Source organism: Sturnira hondurensis, unplaced genomic scaffold, assembly GCF_014824575.4.
Source record: "Sturnira hondurensis isolate 20B ecotype Veracruz unplaced genomic scaffold, ASM1482457v3 Scaffold0006383, whole genome shotgun sequence".
In the NCBI taxonomy this organism is placed as follows: Eukaryota; Metazoa; Chordata; class Mammalia; order Chiroptera; family Phyllostomidae; genus Sturnira; species Sturnira hondurensis.
Genome location: NW_028079014.1, coordinates 389,654 through 406,478, shown reverse-complemented (window position 1 = coordinate 406,478; position 16,825 = coordinate 389,654). Strand labels below are relative to the sequence as shown.

Genomic DNA, 16,825 nt, shown 5'->3' with positions numbered 1-16,825 from the left:
CGGGTCACACGCAGGGTTGAGTTCCGCCCACTTCGAGCTGACTTTCGAGTGTGGTGTGCGGTCAGGGGCCGACGTTCCCCTGTGCCGTCTGTGGAAAAGCCCCCAAACGCTCTTTCGTGCTTGTTTTCTCACCGGCGGGCGGGCGGGAAGTCACTCCCTCGCAGGGCACGGAGACCGCCCACATGGCCGCAGCCGCCTGGAGCCACACCCGGCAGCCGTGCCAGGTCGCTTACCGGCATCCAGGTTGTTTCCGCCCCACGGCCACCGCCAACAGTGTGGCAGCCTTGTAGTTTGTTATTTTCCTATGGAGTCTCTAGGGCAGATGCCTGGAAATGGAAGGGCTGGGCTAGCGTGTCAGTACGTAGGTAGTCTCGTGAGGTGGGGCCGAGTTTCCTCTGGAAGGCTGAGCCATACGCCCACCCACCCCACCCCGCGCACAGGAGCCTGCCTATGTGCTGCAGCCCCCACGCCCGCCCTCGTGGGCTTCAGGGGGAAGGCGCCTTCAGTCACAGATTTATACATGCCAAGAAAGCAGAGCTCCATCGGGAGCACGGTTTACAGAGGGGGCGCACAGTCCCGAGCAGGTGTGCGTAGCGTGTGTGGGGACGTGGCCAAGCAATCCGGGAAGGCTTCCTGGAGGAGGTGTCGTCCGGGGTGAAGCAGCCGTCTCCAGATCAGGGAACCACCCGGTCCGTACCGGGGGCCGGGGGCAGCTTCATGTGTGACCAGGAGGTGTGGCACACACGGGTTCAGAGAGAGAGAGAGAGAGAGAGATGCTGTCCCAAGGCTTACGTTTGCTGCCGCAGGAAACCATTTCAGTGCTTAGTATCACAGAATAATGCTTCATGAGGGGTGGCTCAGGGCCTGGGGGAACGCCCTTCCCCTTGGCGTCAGTCGGGGCTTCCTCTGCAGTTCAAGTCCGGCACCTCTGCTTCCAGGATGCCCTGTCCAAGACCGGCGGGGGCTCCCTCTGCTCGGGTGAGTGACCGGCATCTGGAAGGCTGGGCCGAGCCGCGTGGGGGCTCAGCGGCCTGCGCAGGAGTCCACGTCATGGGCAGGGTGGCCCACAAGGCCAGGGCCTGGCCAGCCACTCGGAGGATGTGCCTGCTCTTCCGGGCGGTGGGCAGGAAGACGCAGCCCCCACGGGTCCGAGGACAGGACCGTGCTGCTGACGGGCGTGGAGGCGTCGGGGTTTCCGGCCCCTGTGTTTGCACCGTGTCCTCGCTGGTTCCCCTTTTCCTCTGCTTTGTTGTTCTCTCCTGGGCTGCAAGTCCTGGGCCAGGAGGTGGCCCTGTGATTGAGAAGGGCTTGGGGGGCTGGTGGGGAGGGGCGAGCAGGTGCAGGCCCGTGTGGGAGACGCCCGCAGAGGGGACACATGACGGCCGGACTTGGGGCGGACCCACCGCTGACGCCCCTGCTGTTTGGACATGTCCCCCATCCTCCACTTCGGTTTCCTGGTGTCGACGTTCCTGGTGTTTTCCTCTGGCCTCTGTGGTTGGTGGACACGGGAGAGGGGGGTGGCTGACCCCTGCATGGGGACTCCGGGGCCCCGGCCAGGAGCTCGGTTGATGACCAGCAGATCCCAGCCCAGAGCCTGCGTCGCTGGTCCCAGGAGGCCCGGAGCCCCGAGGTGCCCGTCCTCAACCCATGAGGCCCCCCTGAGCTTAGCCCTGCCAGGGCCTCGTCACTGCTGACTCCTGGCTCCCGGCCTCACGCTTGCCAACCCTGCTGCAGGGCTTTCGCCTGGAGCAGCCTCCCCACCCTGTCACTCACCGTGACAGCCCCTCTCTGTGTCCCCGGCAGCGAGTGCATTGGCGTTCTGGTTATTGTCCCCCCTCCCATGCCCACCCGGTCCCCAGAGCCTAGTCGGTTCCAGCACATGCTAGGTGCTTTCCACCTGTGGGTGGGCCTGCAGACAGGGGAAAGGTCGTGTGTTTTATTCTGGGCATCTGGGGTGCCGCTGGAGGACTCCCCTGGGGTGCTGCTGGGCACCAACTGATCCTCGTTTCTAAAACCTCCACGGGGCTAGAGTGGCCTCAGCTGGCCCAGGCGACCCTCACAGCGGGCCTCTGGTGGGTAGGACCTGGCCCAGCCGAGTCCCGGCTCCTCCCCGGCCTGGGAAACTTCCCTTGGAGTTGGGCGGCTGGTGGCAGGTGGCAGTGGAGTGTGTCCTCGTGTCCTCGCTCGGCTCGCTGCGCCGGGCACAGGCCCTGCCCTGCCTCTCCGGGCCGGAGCCCAGTGGCCATCCGGAGGTGCTGAGGATGCTGAGACCGAAATAAAACTGCTAATTGCATCCGGCATTGAGCAATCCCGCGCCTGACCGTGACGGGAACCCCAAGGCCAGGCCGGCCTGCGGCACAATTAGCCACTTCCTCCCTGTGGGCCCGGGTGACTCCCGGTTTGGGGAGAAGGCTGAGCTGGGCTTGGCTCTCGGTGGCTGGCTTTGGTGGGGAGTGTGGCCCACGGGCGCCTGCACCAAGGGGGCCGGCTCGCAGGACCACGGGAGAGCCAGCCTCGCGGTCAGGAAGGGGCACTGACCACGGTGGTGGCAGACTGCGGAGGAAGCGCCGAGGGCCCAACTGTTTGTCTTGGGCCGGCTAGACAGTGAGGAAGCGGGTACTTCCTGGACACGCCGAGCCTTCAGAAGTGACGCCTCGCTGGGGCGAGGCTGTGCCTCGTCTCGGGGTGACGATGGAAGCTCCGGTGTCAAGTGCCTGCCCGGTGCCCATCCCTCCGGCCATGCCATCTACATGAACAACCAGCCGGCCTGGGTGCCCACCATGGGGCCAGGCACGGGGCCACAGCTGTGGGGACCCTGCAGCCACCTCCTGGGGCAGCGGGGGGTGCTGGAGGGGCTGTGCTGCCCCAGGCTGACTCTGGGGCTGGGGCTGGCCCAGGGGAGGACACAGGCTGATCTGGTGGCCGTCCTGGCCCGTTACTGAGCATGGGTGCTGCTGGGCACCCCGGGTGCGTCCTCACGTCCCGGTGGGGACACCGAGGCTCAAGGGGTAGCACTGCAGCTCAGTTTCCAGGTGGGAGGTCGTAGGGTTTCCTTCCTCGGAGACTAAATGATAGCAAGAAAGACTTAGGCTAGACACGAGGCTTTCTTGAGCAGGGTCTTCCCAGCACGGAAGGGCTGTGCTTTCCTGGCTGTGGCTCTGCCAGAGTCACTGTCCTGCCTCCGCGTCCACCGTGCTCCTTCTCAGGCCCTGGGCAAGGTGGCCGGTGCCTGCGGTGGCCTCCAGTCTTCCACGTCGCCCAGCTGGAAGGAGGGCAGGGCTTCCGGCCCCGGTGGGGAAGCCTGCAGGGCGCCCCTGCCTCTCGGGCCCAAGTCCTCTCCCTTCTCACCCCAGGGGCGGGGTTTTGGTCCGGCCACCGCACCAGGGGCCGTGTGCACGGGCCTGCGGGGCCCCTCATCCCGGCAGGATTCTCTCGGTGGGAAGATGCCGTGCGTCCCAAGGCAGACCAGGCCCCTGCCTTAAGGTCACTTCAGCTTGTTCTCTGGCACCTTCTAAATATACCCTCGGAGGGTTCTTATCACATGGTAGCGCACAGACGGGCTCTGTGCCCGTGGCTGCCCTTGGGGGGCAGAGCCCCCGGGCCCTGGGCTGCTCCACCAGGAGGCCCTGACTCTGGTGGGTCTCCACCCTGGTGCCTGGTCACTCTGTGACCCCGAGGGCTGGGGCCTCCTTCAGCCTTCCTGCTTGCGCCTGCCTGGGGCCTGTGTCCCCCACCCGGGGTGGCCCCTGGGTGCAGGTCTCCTGCGGTGGGAGGGACTGCAGTCGCTCCCTGCTGGGTGGCTCTGCTGCTGCAGTCTCTCCGCCTCTCTGAGCTTCCCTCTTTCTCCTGTGACGAGGGACACGCACATCTCAGGCCTCTCGGGAGGACTGGAGGGAACAGGAAGCGGGCTCGTGGGCGGCTCGTCCCCACTTGCCTGCTGGGGCCTCAGACCTGCCGGGCGCTGGGGCTCCCTGGGGGGCCTCCGCAGGGGCCTGACGGGAGGGAAGAAGTGGGTCCCCGCTCCGTGGGTGGCGGGCTGAGGCCCAGGTTCAGCCGTCTGCAGCCCGATGCCAGGATGTGCCGCGGAGCCTCCTCTGACTGCGGGCGGCAGAGACCAGGCGTCCACGTGAGCTCGTGAGGCCCGAGCAGGAGGCGGGGCCCCGTGACTCCGAGCCCCCAGCCTAGCTTGCTTTCAGAAGCAGCGTCAGCCGAAACCCCGAGAGGCTGAGCGAAGCCCCTGCCCAGCGGCACAGACTTGGGCTGTGACCTCCTAGCGATTCCACGATGGGACCAGTGCACGCAGGGCCTCCGAAGACGGTGGCCATCACACCCACAGTTGGCTGTGCCGTCCTTGGGCGTGGGCGGCCTGGTCGGAGGGAACCTCTGAAAGGGACGAGGCTGGGTGCTGCGGAGGCAGCCTGGGTCTGGGGTCAGAGGTTGGAGGGGTGGCAGGGGAGCCCTGGCCCTCGGCGGCCTGGGAGGCACCCCAGTCTTCCCAGCAGGCTGAGTGCAGTGCCCAGCACATGGGGGTGGCAGCCAGAGGGTCAGTGGGGAGACAGACGGGCCGCAGGAGTGGCGCGGAGTGACAGGCGACATCCCCAGGGGCAGGTCTCACCTGGGCTGGGTCACCTGTCTCCCGACTCCCCCCTCTCCAGACACGTCGTGGTTTGGGCAGTGCGGTGGCCCGAGTGGTGACCCGGAGGACACGGCCCCACCCTGAGCACATGACCTTCCCTAGAAAAGGCGTCTTTGCAGGTGCCCTGAGGCCCACGGCGCCCGGACAGAGAAGACGGTCCCGGGTACCCAGGTGGCCCCGCGGTCACCAACCAGCACGCTCGGTACACCGAAGTTGACCAAGGCCATGAGGCATCTCTACTTGGGGGTCAGCAGCACCAAATGCTGGGCCAGGCTCCTGGCTATGGGTCCTGTGCCCAAGCTGGCCTGGGCTCACCGTCCCTGTGGCCCTGGGCCTGTCCCCACTGGCTTGGAGCCTTGGCATTCCTGTTGGCAGCTGTGCCTTCTGTTCCACAATTCAGGGCCCTGTCAGGGCCGAATGGCCTTGCGTGGGGGGGGGCGGGGTGCACAGCCTGGGCCCTGGGCCCTGGGCCCTGGGCCCCTGGGAGGGATGTGGGCCCGGGAGCCGTGCACAGCGCCCAGCTTGGCTGGGGCCAGAGGTCCTCACTGAGGTGAGCTCCACCCAGTGCTGGGCACAGGCCAGGCCCCACTGCAGGGACAGCCCTGGCAGGACCTGAGGCCAGCCCTCTGGGAGACCAGTGTCACATGGATGCCCAGGTCCGGGGACACTGAGCTGCCGTCCTAGGTGGGGCGGGGCTCTTCAGGGTCACTTGTGTGCCAGGGGAAGCCACTCGGGTCTGGTCGGGGATAAAAGTGCCTGAGCTTCTTCTACCAAGTGACCCCTTCGGAACCCGCTGGACTTCGGGCCTCGCCGGCCCCTCGCTTGTCCCTGCCGGCCCCAGCCTTGGGGGTGTCTGTCAGAGCCTTCATCAAAGCATGCACACATGTCATTCACTTAGCTTTCTTCACATTTTTTAAAAATTGTGGTAAAACACAGAAGATGTACGATTCCCCATCGTGACCACGCTGGGGGCACAGCCCAGCACCATCACACTCATACCGCGGTGCGGTCGTCACTCCGTCGTCTCCAGAACTTCCCGTCTCCCCCACAGATGCCGTGTCTGGGAGACACTCGCTCCCGCCCGTCCACCAGCCCCGGCTCTGCCGGCCTGGCTCTGACTCCTCCAGGGACTTCCCGTGAGTGGGTCATGCGGGACACGCCCCTGTGTGACGGCTGCTTTCCCTCGGCCCAGCGTCCCGAGGCTCCCTTCCGAGGCTCCCCTTTCTCTCCACACCAGCAGTTTCCAGTGTGCACCTAATTGTACGTGTTCCGTAAACGGGGCGCAGCTCGCATCCCCCGAGGTGCCTCAGTGTGGCCTCTGGGCATCCCAGAATTTCGGCTCACGGCCCTAGGGAGGCCCATGGTCCCCTCTTCTTCGTGTGTGAAGTGTGGGGTTGCCGTCAGTGGTGCCGTGTGTCCCTGGGAAACGGCCTATGGGTGGGAGCGTCGGGTGCTTCCCAGGGGTTCAGGGTGTGTCCCCTGCCTTTCCCAGGGGTCCTGCCTGGCCTGGGTTTGGTGGCTGGGCCCCCTGGCCCACCCCAGTCTGTGTTGGGTGCTGACTGGGCCAGCCCTGGGTGGGAGGAGGCCGGCGGCCCCAAGCTGCCAGCCTCCTCTGAGCACCGCCCTGGCAGGGCTTCCCGGCTCTTTACGCCCCAGGGCACCCCGCGGCTGCAGGCAGTGCCCTGATGTCCGATAACTGATGTCCTGGACGTCCCCGGGCCTGGCGCTTGTGGTCACAGCTCCGGAGGTGGCTCAGCGGCCAGGGCACAAGCGGGGCTTTGTTCTGAGGGCCAGAGCTGCCCGCGCCTCTGGGAGTGGCCTGTCCCCGCCGGTGCGTGCCCTCCAGGAAGTCGGGCAGGCTGCCCTGGGGCTGGGGACCTTTGGGGATCAGCTGGCCTCTTCTCCACACCGGCCGTGTCCAGAAGATGGGTCCAATTCCTGCGGTCTCTGGGTCCCCTTCCCCCCACCAGGGCCTCTGGGGCACCCTGGTTCAGGAGCCTCAAGACCCAAGCTGGGGAGGGCCGGTGGCAGAGGCGGGGGGGTCACGTGCCCCAGGCTGTGAGCCCCAAGGCAGAGGCCCTGTGTGGTCACCTGTGGGGCTCCTGGGCCCACTCAGCACGGGCCGGGGCAGATGGAAGCCTACCTTGTTGTCCAATCCTGTCCAGGATTGGCACTCTGAGTTTAAATGGCAGAGTGACAGGGAGGTACCCTCGCCTGGACCTTGGAGCCTCAAGGTCACTGGGCCCAGGAGCAGCTCCTCGGGCCGTCCTGGGGCAGCGGTGTGCCCACGGGGACAGTCGGTGGCAGACTGTCACCTGGCAGTGAGAGAATTGGGGAACCGGGACACGAGACCTGGGGTCTCCTAGGAGGGAGACGCAGCCTGGCAGGGAGCGGGGCCACCGTGGTGCCCGCGTGTGGAGGCTGTGGCCCGCCCCGCCTGCCTGTGCCCCGGAGGCGGGGCCAGAGGAATGAGCGGCGGTGGGGTTTGCCTGGGCAGCACCCCTTCCTCCGGCCTCACTGTCCTTGGTGTGGGGCGTGAAGGCTTGGGGACAGGGCTGTGGGGCGTCACTGGGGGGTGGGACCAGTGCGTTGACAGGGTGACAGCGGCATGATACCCCAGAGGCGGTCGAGTCCTAGTCCCCAGACCTAGGACTGGTGACCTTCCACAGCAAAGGGGCCTCAAAGGGGCCCAGACACCAGAGGTCATCCTGGACCACCCCTGGCCCTTGCTGTCGTCACGTGTCTCAAGGAGGAGAGTCAGAGGTCAGGGAGGGGACCAGCAGTGCACCCCTCCCTGTCCCCTCCTCAGGCCCGGCACCCAGGCCCCACCACAACCCTGCCCCCGCCTGGACGACAGTCCCCTCCCCAGTTTGGCCTTGGTGGCCTCGGACGAGTGGGGCATCCGTCGCCCCATCTGTGACACCCTCAGAGGGCTGCGTGCTGTTCCCCACGGGGACCCGCTGCTGCCTGTGGGGTGCTTGTGGTGGGGTGCAGGGGTGGCAGCTGGTCCCGGGGCACATCCTGTGGCCCCCCAGAGTGACAGGCTCAGCCCCCAGGCCGACGGCGGGGGCAGGAGGTGCTGCTGGTCCCGGGCCTAGGCCACCCTGGGGCTCCATTTCCCCACGGCGCGTGGCTGGCCATCATCCCACAAGGAAGCAGCCACGGGCTCTGGCTTGTGCCAGGGAAACTGAGGCAGGGGGCCACCCAGGACCCCCAGGGCCTACCAGCCGACCCTGGGCCTCCTCTGTGTGGACGCCTCCTGGGCCCGCTGGCTCCCTGGCGGCCGATTCTCAGGACGTCTCCAGAGCGGGGCGGTCACTGCCCTGGAAGCTCAGAATTTCCATCACCCCAAAAGGACAGCCAGTGCCCCTGGGCCCCCGTGACCACCATCAGTCTGTTGTCTGTCCCTCTGGCGCCCCCACCTGGACATGGCCCGTAAATGGAGCCCCACATCACAAGGCCTCACACTGTGACTGACTGATGGTCGGTGCGTGGGCGCAGTCAGCCCCCTCCCGATGTGTGGACGTGCCCGTTGCATTAGCTGCTGGGCAGCGGAGCTGGGGTTGGGGGGCCTGTAGGGGAGGGGCCCGCTGGCCATGGGGCTGACCACATGTCTCCCTGTCTTGCAGCTTCCTCATCGTGCTGGTCTGCCTCATCTTCAGCGTGCTGTCCACCATCGAGCAGTATGCCACCCTGGCCACAGGGACTCTCTTCTGGATGGTATGTGCAGACAGCTGCCCTGGGGCTCCGGCCTCCCGGGGAACGGGGCATGGACTGGGGCATGGACTGCTGCTCCCGGCTCCCCCGCCTGCCTGCCAGCCCTGGGCTCGTCTTGACGCCGTGGACTGGAGGTGTGAGGACCCTCCACCCCCAGTTCTGGGACTTGCCAGGATGTGACCGTTGGACTAAGAGGCCTGGGGCAGGAGAGGTAGTCTGGGAGGGCTGCCTGGAGGAGGGACCTCTGAGCTGGGCCAGAAAGGAAGGACAGGAGGACGTGGGCAGGAGGAGCTGGGCTGTGGTTGGCAGGGACTTGCCCAAGCCTGCGCTTTGGCCTCATGTCTGGGAGACTCTTGACCTGGGCCGAGGCTGGTACACAGACCCTGCAGTGGTCCTGGTCCCACTCGCACTCCCCCAACCTGGACAACCCCATCCACTGCCCTGTGAGGCTCTCACCCTCATGTCTGGGTCCCTGGCCCCCAAGGAGGGGTGCAGGGGAATTGGCAAGAAATTGCCAGCACCTGGCCTGGACCCCTCACCTGGAAGCCCCTCCCTGCCCAGCCAGCTGTGAGCCCCTCGGACAGCACCTGGGATGGCCCAGGACCTCCGGCCAGCCTGGCTGAGCCAGGAGTCTGCAGCCAGGGTGAATCACGTCACAGGTCATGCTGAGCCGGGTGCCAGGAACACATGACTTCACAGAGGGGACCCCCGCATATGCCCCCAGCTGCAAGGCCGCCCAGAAGGTGGGGTGTGGGGCTGGCCACGCCGCTAGGTGGCCACCTGAATGATGACAGCCAGTTGTGCCAGTGTCTGGTGCGTGTGGTGCGTTCTCGTGTGTGGCTGTGCACCCCCCACCCGACATCCCACCTGCCCACCTCCACCTCCATGGGCCAGCCAGCTGGTGGCTTGGTGCCGGCATGTCAGGGCTGCCTGGCCAGGTGACCTGCTCAGCGGGGCTCTGCATCGCTCCCACGCAGTCACTTCATCTACCCCTCCGCGCTCCCAGAGCCCGGGTCAGGGCCAGTCTCCCCACTTGCAGGCTCAGAGGGGCTCAGCTGACGTCTCCTGGCACCTGCACGGGTCCCTCTGGTGACCTTAGATTGTTGGTGGCTCTCGGAACAGCCCCTCTCACGAGTCCCGCGGTCTCCCAGCCACCCTAGGCCCCTGGCATGAGGCAGGGCTTTCACCGTACACCATGAGTCCAGGTGACAGTGCGTGTGCTTTGGGGTCCCCTGCTCCAGGCCACTGGTTTGAGTAACTTTGTGTCCCAGGGCCACCTACCTCAGTGACGTGTGTGCTGAAACCCTTTTTACCTTCTGTGTGGTTTGGTGCCATGCCCGGCTCCTGTTTTGGAGATGCCGAGTCTCGCTGGCTGGCTCTTCCCAGGGGACGTCACACCCAACCGGTCTGGCTCCGGAGGGACCTTGGATGAGTGGGTTGGGGGAGGCGGACGCCTGAGTGGTGTGTCCCCTGTCCCCGGCCCTGTCCCCTGACTCCGCGGCTCAGGCTCCGGGCAGCGGCCACGGAGCCCACGTCTACCCGTGGCCGTGACGTGGTCCCCCTCAGCTGTCGTCACATGGGGGCCTCCTGCCACTGTGCTTCCTGGCGTTTGGTTTCTGGTGTCCGTGAGTGCTGCTGACTTTGTCACTGGGCCGGCCCACCCTCGTCTGCAGCGGTTTTCCCTCTGGTCTCCGGGGCTTTCTGGGGCCTCAGAGCAGGCAGAGGCGCAGGCGGCGCCGTGAGTACACTGGGCGCAGGAACTCGGGCTCGGCCATCGCTCTGGCTTCTTCGGGCCTGAGCTCTCCTGGCCTCCCTTACTGAAGGCACGTGCCGGCCCTGGGGTGCAGAGGTCCTGGGTCCCACACGAGGGGCTGACTCGTGTCTTTCCTGCCTCCGTGGGGGGCGATCCCCATGTCAAGCCACCTGATTTTCGGGGAGGAGCCCCCACCCCCAGATCCCGGTGTCTGGGTTTTACTGTCCTGTGTGAGCTCGTGTTTCTCATGTGCGTGCAGGTGAGCCACTGTGCCAGTGAGGGGGACAGCGTTTGGGGGCCATGTGGCACTCCTGAGTGCCCCTCGTTTCCTGTTCCTGGGGACCCGCAGGAGCAGCCCGGTCTGTGCGGAGGCCCCAGGGCCGCAGCTCCCTGCACTTGGCGGTGGTGAGCAGGGGCAGAGCCGCTGGCTGCCAGGGGTCCGGGCGCCCTCAGGGGCCCTGTGTCTGCTTCTGTGTAGGAATGGCCTCCCGCCCCCTGCCCGACCACCAGGGAGGAGCTGAGCGAGGAGAGCTGGAAAAGAGCGAGTGTCCCTGGTGCTTGGGGTCATCGTGGCGACGGGGGCCCTGGCCTGGACCCCACACGGCACGTCTGCCCTGCGAGCTGCCCCCCAGGTTCCGCCCTCACAGCCGACTTGACTGAGTGACTGATCCAGGTAGAAACAGGCCGGAGGGGGCCAGGGAGACCTGCTGGACCCACTGGGCACCAGCTCACATCTGCCCTCCTACTGCGTGCTGGCGCTGTGGGCCCCAGGCGCGGGAGGGGATAGGGACCTATGACCAGCGCCAGGTCGGCCTCTTGTCCCTGTTTGGGCTGGTTCCCTGGGGTGGCGGTGGCAAAACCCCGGTGTGCCAGGAAGCCAAGACCCCAGACACCTACAGTCCCCGCCATGCCCTGGCACCTTCACGTGCGATGCTCTGCCTGGAAATCTCACCGAGGGGCTAGGGGTCACCCTGAGACAGCTCTGGGGCCTTGGGACCCCCTCCCTGCCCCAGGCTCTGGTAGGGCCTCCCCTCCCCTCTGGGCGAGGCAGGAGCACCTCCCTCCCCGGACAGGGCTTCTCCCGTTCAGAGAGAGCTCACTGTCCAACCTCAGGGCACAGTGTGGTCAGGGCAGGGGAAGGGGGCTGAGGGCGCCCGTCCCAACCCAGCTGCCCTGCCTCACCCCTGACATCTCTGAGGCACGCCTGCCACCTGGTGGCCAATCTCTGAACTGCGGGTGCACTGCCCCCAGCGGAGGATGGGGGTCCTGCATGGGCTGGGCCTGGAGAGGGCTGTGCGTCCAACACCCTCTCTCACCGGGATGTGGGACGGGTGTGCACAAAGCACAGAGCCTGTTCCCACTGCGGCCCCACCTTCCTGTCCCCCCTCCGAGGGCAGAGACGTGGGGCTGCCTCCCTTGTCCCCCACATTCCCCATCTGCCCCCCACGTTCCCCTGCCCGCCCCCTCCTGGCCACCCGCCCCCGGCCACCCTCGCCTCTCCACGCAGCAGCCGCAGCCTGGGGAGGGGGCTTGCTTTTAAATGTCTGAACATTCCAGAAGCTCCCCGTGGCACTTCGCATAGGCTTGGCCTCACTGGGCCCCAGCGGCCCCCACGTCCGCCCTCAGCCCCCCGCCCCCTCCCTCCTCTTGGGTGCACTCTCGCTGACCCCGACACTCCCCGCTGCCTCGGGCCTGCGCTCTGCTCTCTGGCATGCTACAGGACCGGCTCCCCGGCCAGTTCCTGGCCCAGCCTGGCTGTCCCTGCCGCAGCACCCCCACCCGACCTGCCCTCTGTGGGGTCCCGTCCTCCGCTCCCCTCACCCCCCATCTTCTCTGCCCAGTGAGAGCCGGGGCTCTGTGGTGGGCTCAGTCCCCGGCTCCACACCGCTCTTCGAGAGGCAGGCCGGGCCGGGCTCACCCGCCTGCCCAGTGTGGGGCTCCCGGGGGCTGGAGCCCCCTCCTGTGAGTCCCCACGCCCAGAGCTGCCCCCATGGCACACCCCAAGTTGCTGTAGGGTCCCAGGCCGCAGTTTCCCCACCTTGTAAAATGGGGGCGGTGGGCAGGGTATCCTCAAACATACCCTCCAAAGGTCTTGCTGGGTGTCCAAGGCTTGCCCAGCTCTCAAGCTGGCCGTGTCCGGCTGGGGGTCGTGGCTGAGGGGCTGGGGGGACACTGGGGGGACAGTGGAGACAGGGCAGCCATGGGCCCACCCCCAGGGGCAGACGTGAATTATGTCAGGACCGCTGGGGAGGAGGCGTGAGGGGAAGGGGGCCTGGGGGTGGGATACATTTCAGGGGTGCTGAGGGCTTCCCAGAGGAGGGGACACCCTGCTAAGGGAAGGAAGATGTAAAGAAGTTTTGGGAGGGGGCCCGGACTGGCAGGGTCCCCCCATCCCACCACTCATAGCCTCCTGAGTGGGTGCCAGGGCTCTCGGTGCAGGTGGGATCTGGGGGCTTTCTGGGGGCTTCCGTCTGTGGGGCTGGGGAGGGTGCAGACCCCAGGCAGAGGGTGGGGAGAGAGCTGAGGGAGTGGGGTTTGCAGCCCCCCGAAATCTGGGACACTGAGCCTGCCAGGCTGCAGGACAGCAGGTGGCGCTGTTGTCACGGAAATGTGGGCACTGCTGGCCCCAGGCCCAGGGTGCGGGCGCCCGACCACAGCCCCGGAGCCAGAAGGGGCCGAGGGTGGGCTCTGTGCAGGGGCTCTGAGAGCAGCATGAGGCTTCGATGGAGGAGAAAAATTCACTCCAAGCTGTGTTTTCCCAGAGAGCCCATATTTCTTCCTCTTTTTTTCCTAGCTCTGCTTTCTGGTGCCAGAAAGCTGTTATCTCGGCCGGGGCGAGGAAGCCCCAGGCGGCCGGGGAGGATTAAGCGTTCTGCTGAAGCAGGGATATTTGGGGGCCTGAAAAAGCCATTTTGCTGGAATCTCATCTCAGCTGTGGGGTCTGCCCGGGGCCTGTGAGCAGGCACGTCCACGATCCAAGCTTTGTTTGTGGTTTCCCAGGGAAGAGGGCCTCTTCTGGGCTGCCGAGGGGAAGGGGGGGCTGCTGGAGGGTCCTTGTACCCAGAGAAAGCCCTCCCCCCGAGCTCACGTACATCGTGTGTGTGTGTGTGTGTGTTCACACTTTGTGCCTGAGTTTCTGGGTGTGCCTTGGGAAAGGAGTTCTGGGTTTGGGGGCTCTCCTGTGTCCCCCTGAAACTGGTGCTGGGCCAGAATCCCCCCACTTTCGACACAAAGAGACCCGCCCCGGCCGGGCAAGAGGCTGCTTTCTGTCTCTGAACTGCAGCTCTCGGCTCTCAGCTCTCAGCTCTCAGCGTTGTTCACGTCCCACACAAAGAGGCAGGCCCCACGGCCCGGGCAAAGGCAGGTAACGGTGGCTCTGTGGGGCCACGCCTGTGGATGCAACCCGGTGGGCCGAGGCCTGGGGGGTGATGTCACTGGGGTGGCTTCCTCCCTCGCTGACGCTGCTGAGGCTCCCTCAGCCGCCGTGGTGACCGGCCTCCCCACCAGCTGGGTGCCCCCTCCTGGCACAGAGGGACACCGTCTGGGTCTCTGGGCCCGGCTTCTCAGCTGCAAAATGAGGGCTCTGTGCCCCCTCTCCAGCCCCCTGTGGGTCCCCACTTCTGAGGAGCGAGGTCCGGCTCTGTGCTCGGCCCCGCCCCAGCCCTGGCTCAGCAGGCCCCTGCAGACCTGCGGGCGCCCACACCCTCACATGCCGGGGGTGGGGGTGTGCTGAGCTCAGGGGCCAGCAGCGGCCACACCCTCTGCCATGCCCTTCCCTGGCTGGAAGGGGGGAGGCAGAGCACCAGTCACTCCCGCCCTGGCTCAGGGCACCCACGGCGGCCCTGGTGTTTCATTAGGAAGCCCCAGTGTCTTATTTTCTCCGTGGCCTCTTGTTGGGGGCGGCTCTCCCAGCCTTCCCCTCGGCTCAGTGAACGCCTCCATGTCTGAGGAAGACCCACTCCCACCCGGCTGCCCCGTGCCGCTTTCCCTCACGCCTCGTGGCACCCCCTGCGGCCCCCTGGGGACCCCAAGGTGTTCTGGGAAGACCCCCTTCCCCGGCACACGGGAGCCACCCCCAGGCGGCCTCTGACGTCCTGCCTCCTCAGTGCACACGCTGAGCCCACACCCAGCTGGGGTGCGCGCTCCTACCTGTGCTCAGCCAGCAAGCACCCGTGAAGCACGCGTGAAGCACAGACTCCGGGCCGGGGCCAGCGTGCTCGTGGGCGTGGGCTCTGGGGAGCAGGAACAGGCTTCCTGTCTGTCGCCAGGCCCCTCGCCACCGGGCCTGAGTGTGGGGGCAGGGCTGCCCCCCACGGCACGCTGCGTGTACGTGCACACTCACGTTCCACCAGATCCCAGCGGGGCTGGCCCTCCACGTGGCAGCCAGCTTCCCACGTGCGAGCCGGGGCCTGGCAGTTTAGGCAGAAACCCTAAGAGCTAAAGAGCTGGGAACCCTGGCAGCCCACCGGCCCGATGCCTGGAGAGGAGGGGCGGGTGGGGAACACGCAGGGCCTCAGGGCTCTGCCTGTGGGGCACCAGGAGCCTCGCTCTCCTCAGCCTGAGGCCCTGCTGGGTGCCGACCCAAGGAAAACAGGGTGGAGGGTCGCTGGCCTCCAGGCCCAGGAGGTGCGGGGTGGACGTGCGTGCCTGGTGGGGCCGTGCACCCCGCGCTGGGCGGGCGGGGCAGACGCAGGCAGCCCCACAGCCCCGTGTGGGCTGGGTCCTCCCAACCTCCCTGCGCGTGCCTGTGAACACAGATGGAGCGGCTCCTGGGTCGACTCTGCTGCCCTGCAGACAGCCTGGCCGACTTGTGAGACGCCCCCCCACCCTGGTGATTCTGTGGACACAGCCTGAGCCCCCTCCAAAGCCTTCAAAGTGGGGACCCTGATCCCGCGCCCCCACTCATTGCACTCTGCCCCCCGGTCCCGTGTTGTGGCTGCCCCGGTGTTCACACCGTCTGCCCTGGTCACATGGGGTTGTCGTGGTTTCTGCCACCTTGGCCTTGCAGCCTGGTCTCTCTCCTGGGCCTCAGGGGATCGTGGCCCCTGTCCCCAAAGAGGAAAGTGGTCACTTTTCTGGCCACCAAGGGTGTCCCGGCAGCACAGGGCTGTGGGCTCGAGGCTCACGAGGACCTCTGTGGGGTCCCAGGCAGTGGCTTGGACTTGCCCCACCAGAGACAGAGCTGACACCCCACTCCGGCCCCCCGACCAGCGAGTGGGGGGAACAGGGCTCGGGCCGGCTGTGCTCCTGGCCTGGAGGCAGCTGCTCTGGTGGGGACAGCTGACATTCCTTTGTGCAGGGTCTGCGCCGAGCAGAGAGCAAGCCGTGAAAACGGGAATCCTCGGCTGTAACCAGAACCTTCCCGGGGCCACCGGGCCCTGGGGGTGGGGGCCCTGGGGACGCGCCGCTGTAACAAAGACGCTCTGTGCAGCCCACGGCGGGCCCCACGTTCCCTCCGCCAGAATTGTCCTATCGATCAAGTCCACTCAGAGCAAGAGCAAGGGGGGCGGGCAGGAGTGAGAGGCAACTGTGGAAAATGTTTCAAACTTTCCCGAAAAACATGTAACCCGATCCTGTGTGACTGGCGAGTCAGGTGGACGGGCCTGGCCAGCAGGCAGTGTCCTCGGGGCCTGTGGGGGGGGGGGACAGCCGGCCCCACCTGGCACCGAGGAGGGGACTCAGCCCGCGGTGCACGTCCGCCTGGTCCCCGCCTGGGAAACGGGGTGCCAGTTCTCCCTCTCCGTCGCCCCACAGGTGCTCCCGGGGCCCTTAGGGTTTCAACTCGGCCTCCTAAAGAAAGAGGGGAGGCGGCCCTCAGTGCGTGCTTGGTGTTGGGTCTGTGCGTCCTGGGGAGACGTCACGATGGCCAGTGGGGGTTCCCGGGGCCCTGAGACCAGCAGGGCACGGCCTCCCGGGACCAGAGTCCGGGGCCGTTCGTTTTCGCAGTGTTCCCTGTTTCCAAGCAGTAAAACCACACAATGCGAGATGAGGGCCGAGGGGGCCCCGCTTCCGTCCCGGGGCAGCCCCTCTGCCCTGGGGGCCGTCCTGCCTCGTCCCCTTTCAGGCAGGAGCTTGGGGGCCGCCTCCCCCATGGGGTGGCCTGCCCGTGGCCTGTCCTGGCCCGCAGGTGTGTGCTCGGTTTCCAGGTCTCTCCGTGACACAGCCAGGTGTCTGGGTGGTCTCATTCTCCACCTCTTCCCCTGGCTTCCCCTCTTTTTCCCGTTTTCAGAAACTGTGATGGTTCAGCTCCAGGTCAGTAACCAGAGACAGAGCCGCCACGTTGGGGTGCGGGCATGGTGGGGGTGCATGGCCACCTCTGCTCGGCTCAGCCCCCGGCCTCAGCTAGCAGGGAGCAGGCACAGGGGTCCTGGCTGCCCTCTAGGAGGGGACACCATGCAAGCAGGAGGTTTGGGGCTGTCCCCTCTGTGATGCTCTGCTCTGGGACAGGAGGGCGTATGCCTAGGAGGGAGGCCGGGGCATCGGGCAGCCCTGGGCCCGGCTCCCTGTGTTCTTTTCCTCCCCGCATTTGTCTGCCCCTGCCGGGGGCAGGACGGAAGTCGGGCTGGGTGGGGGCCCCTCCACTGGGGGCTCCTTGGGGTCAGAGTGGCCCTGCCCTGCGGCAGCTGTCTCCCCCACGCCCCGGGGCCAGGAAGCCAGGTGCTGGCGCCACATTCGGGGGTCCCAGCCTGGGGGAGCAGGCGGCCGGGCTTGTCAGGGCC

The 16,825-nt window shown here is 66.7% G+C and overlaps 1 protein-coding gene across 1 annotated transcript in view; it reads left to right on the top strand.

The window, feature by feature from the left end:
* KCNQ1 (potassium voltage-gated channel subfamily Q member 1) overlaps nt 1–16,825 on the top strand; it is a 237,303-nt gene that overhangs the window by 18,812 nt on the left and 201,666 nt on the right. Inside the window, exon 2 of the mRNA XM_037047796.1 lies at nt 8,266–8,356. Within this exon, the coding sequence (XP_036903691.1) occupies nt 8,266–8,356 (91 nt within the window). The remainder of the gene's footprint in view (nt 1–8,265; nt 8,357–16,825) is intronic.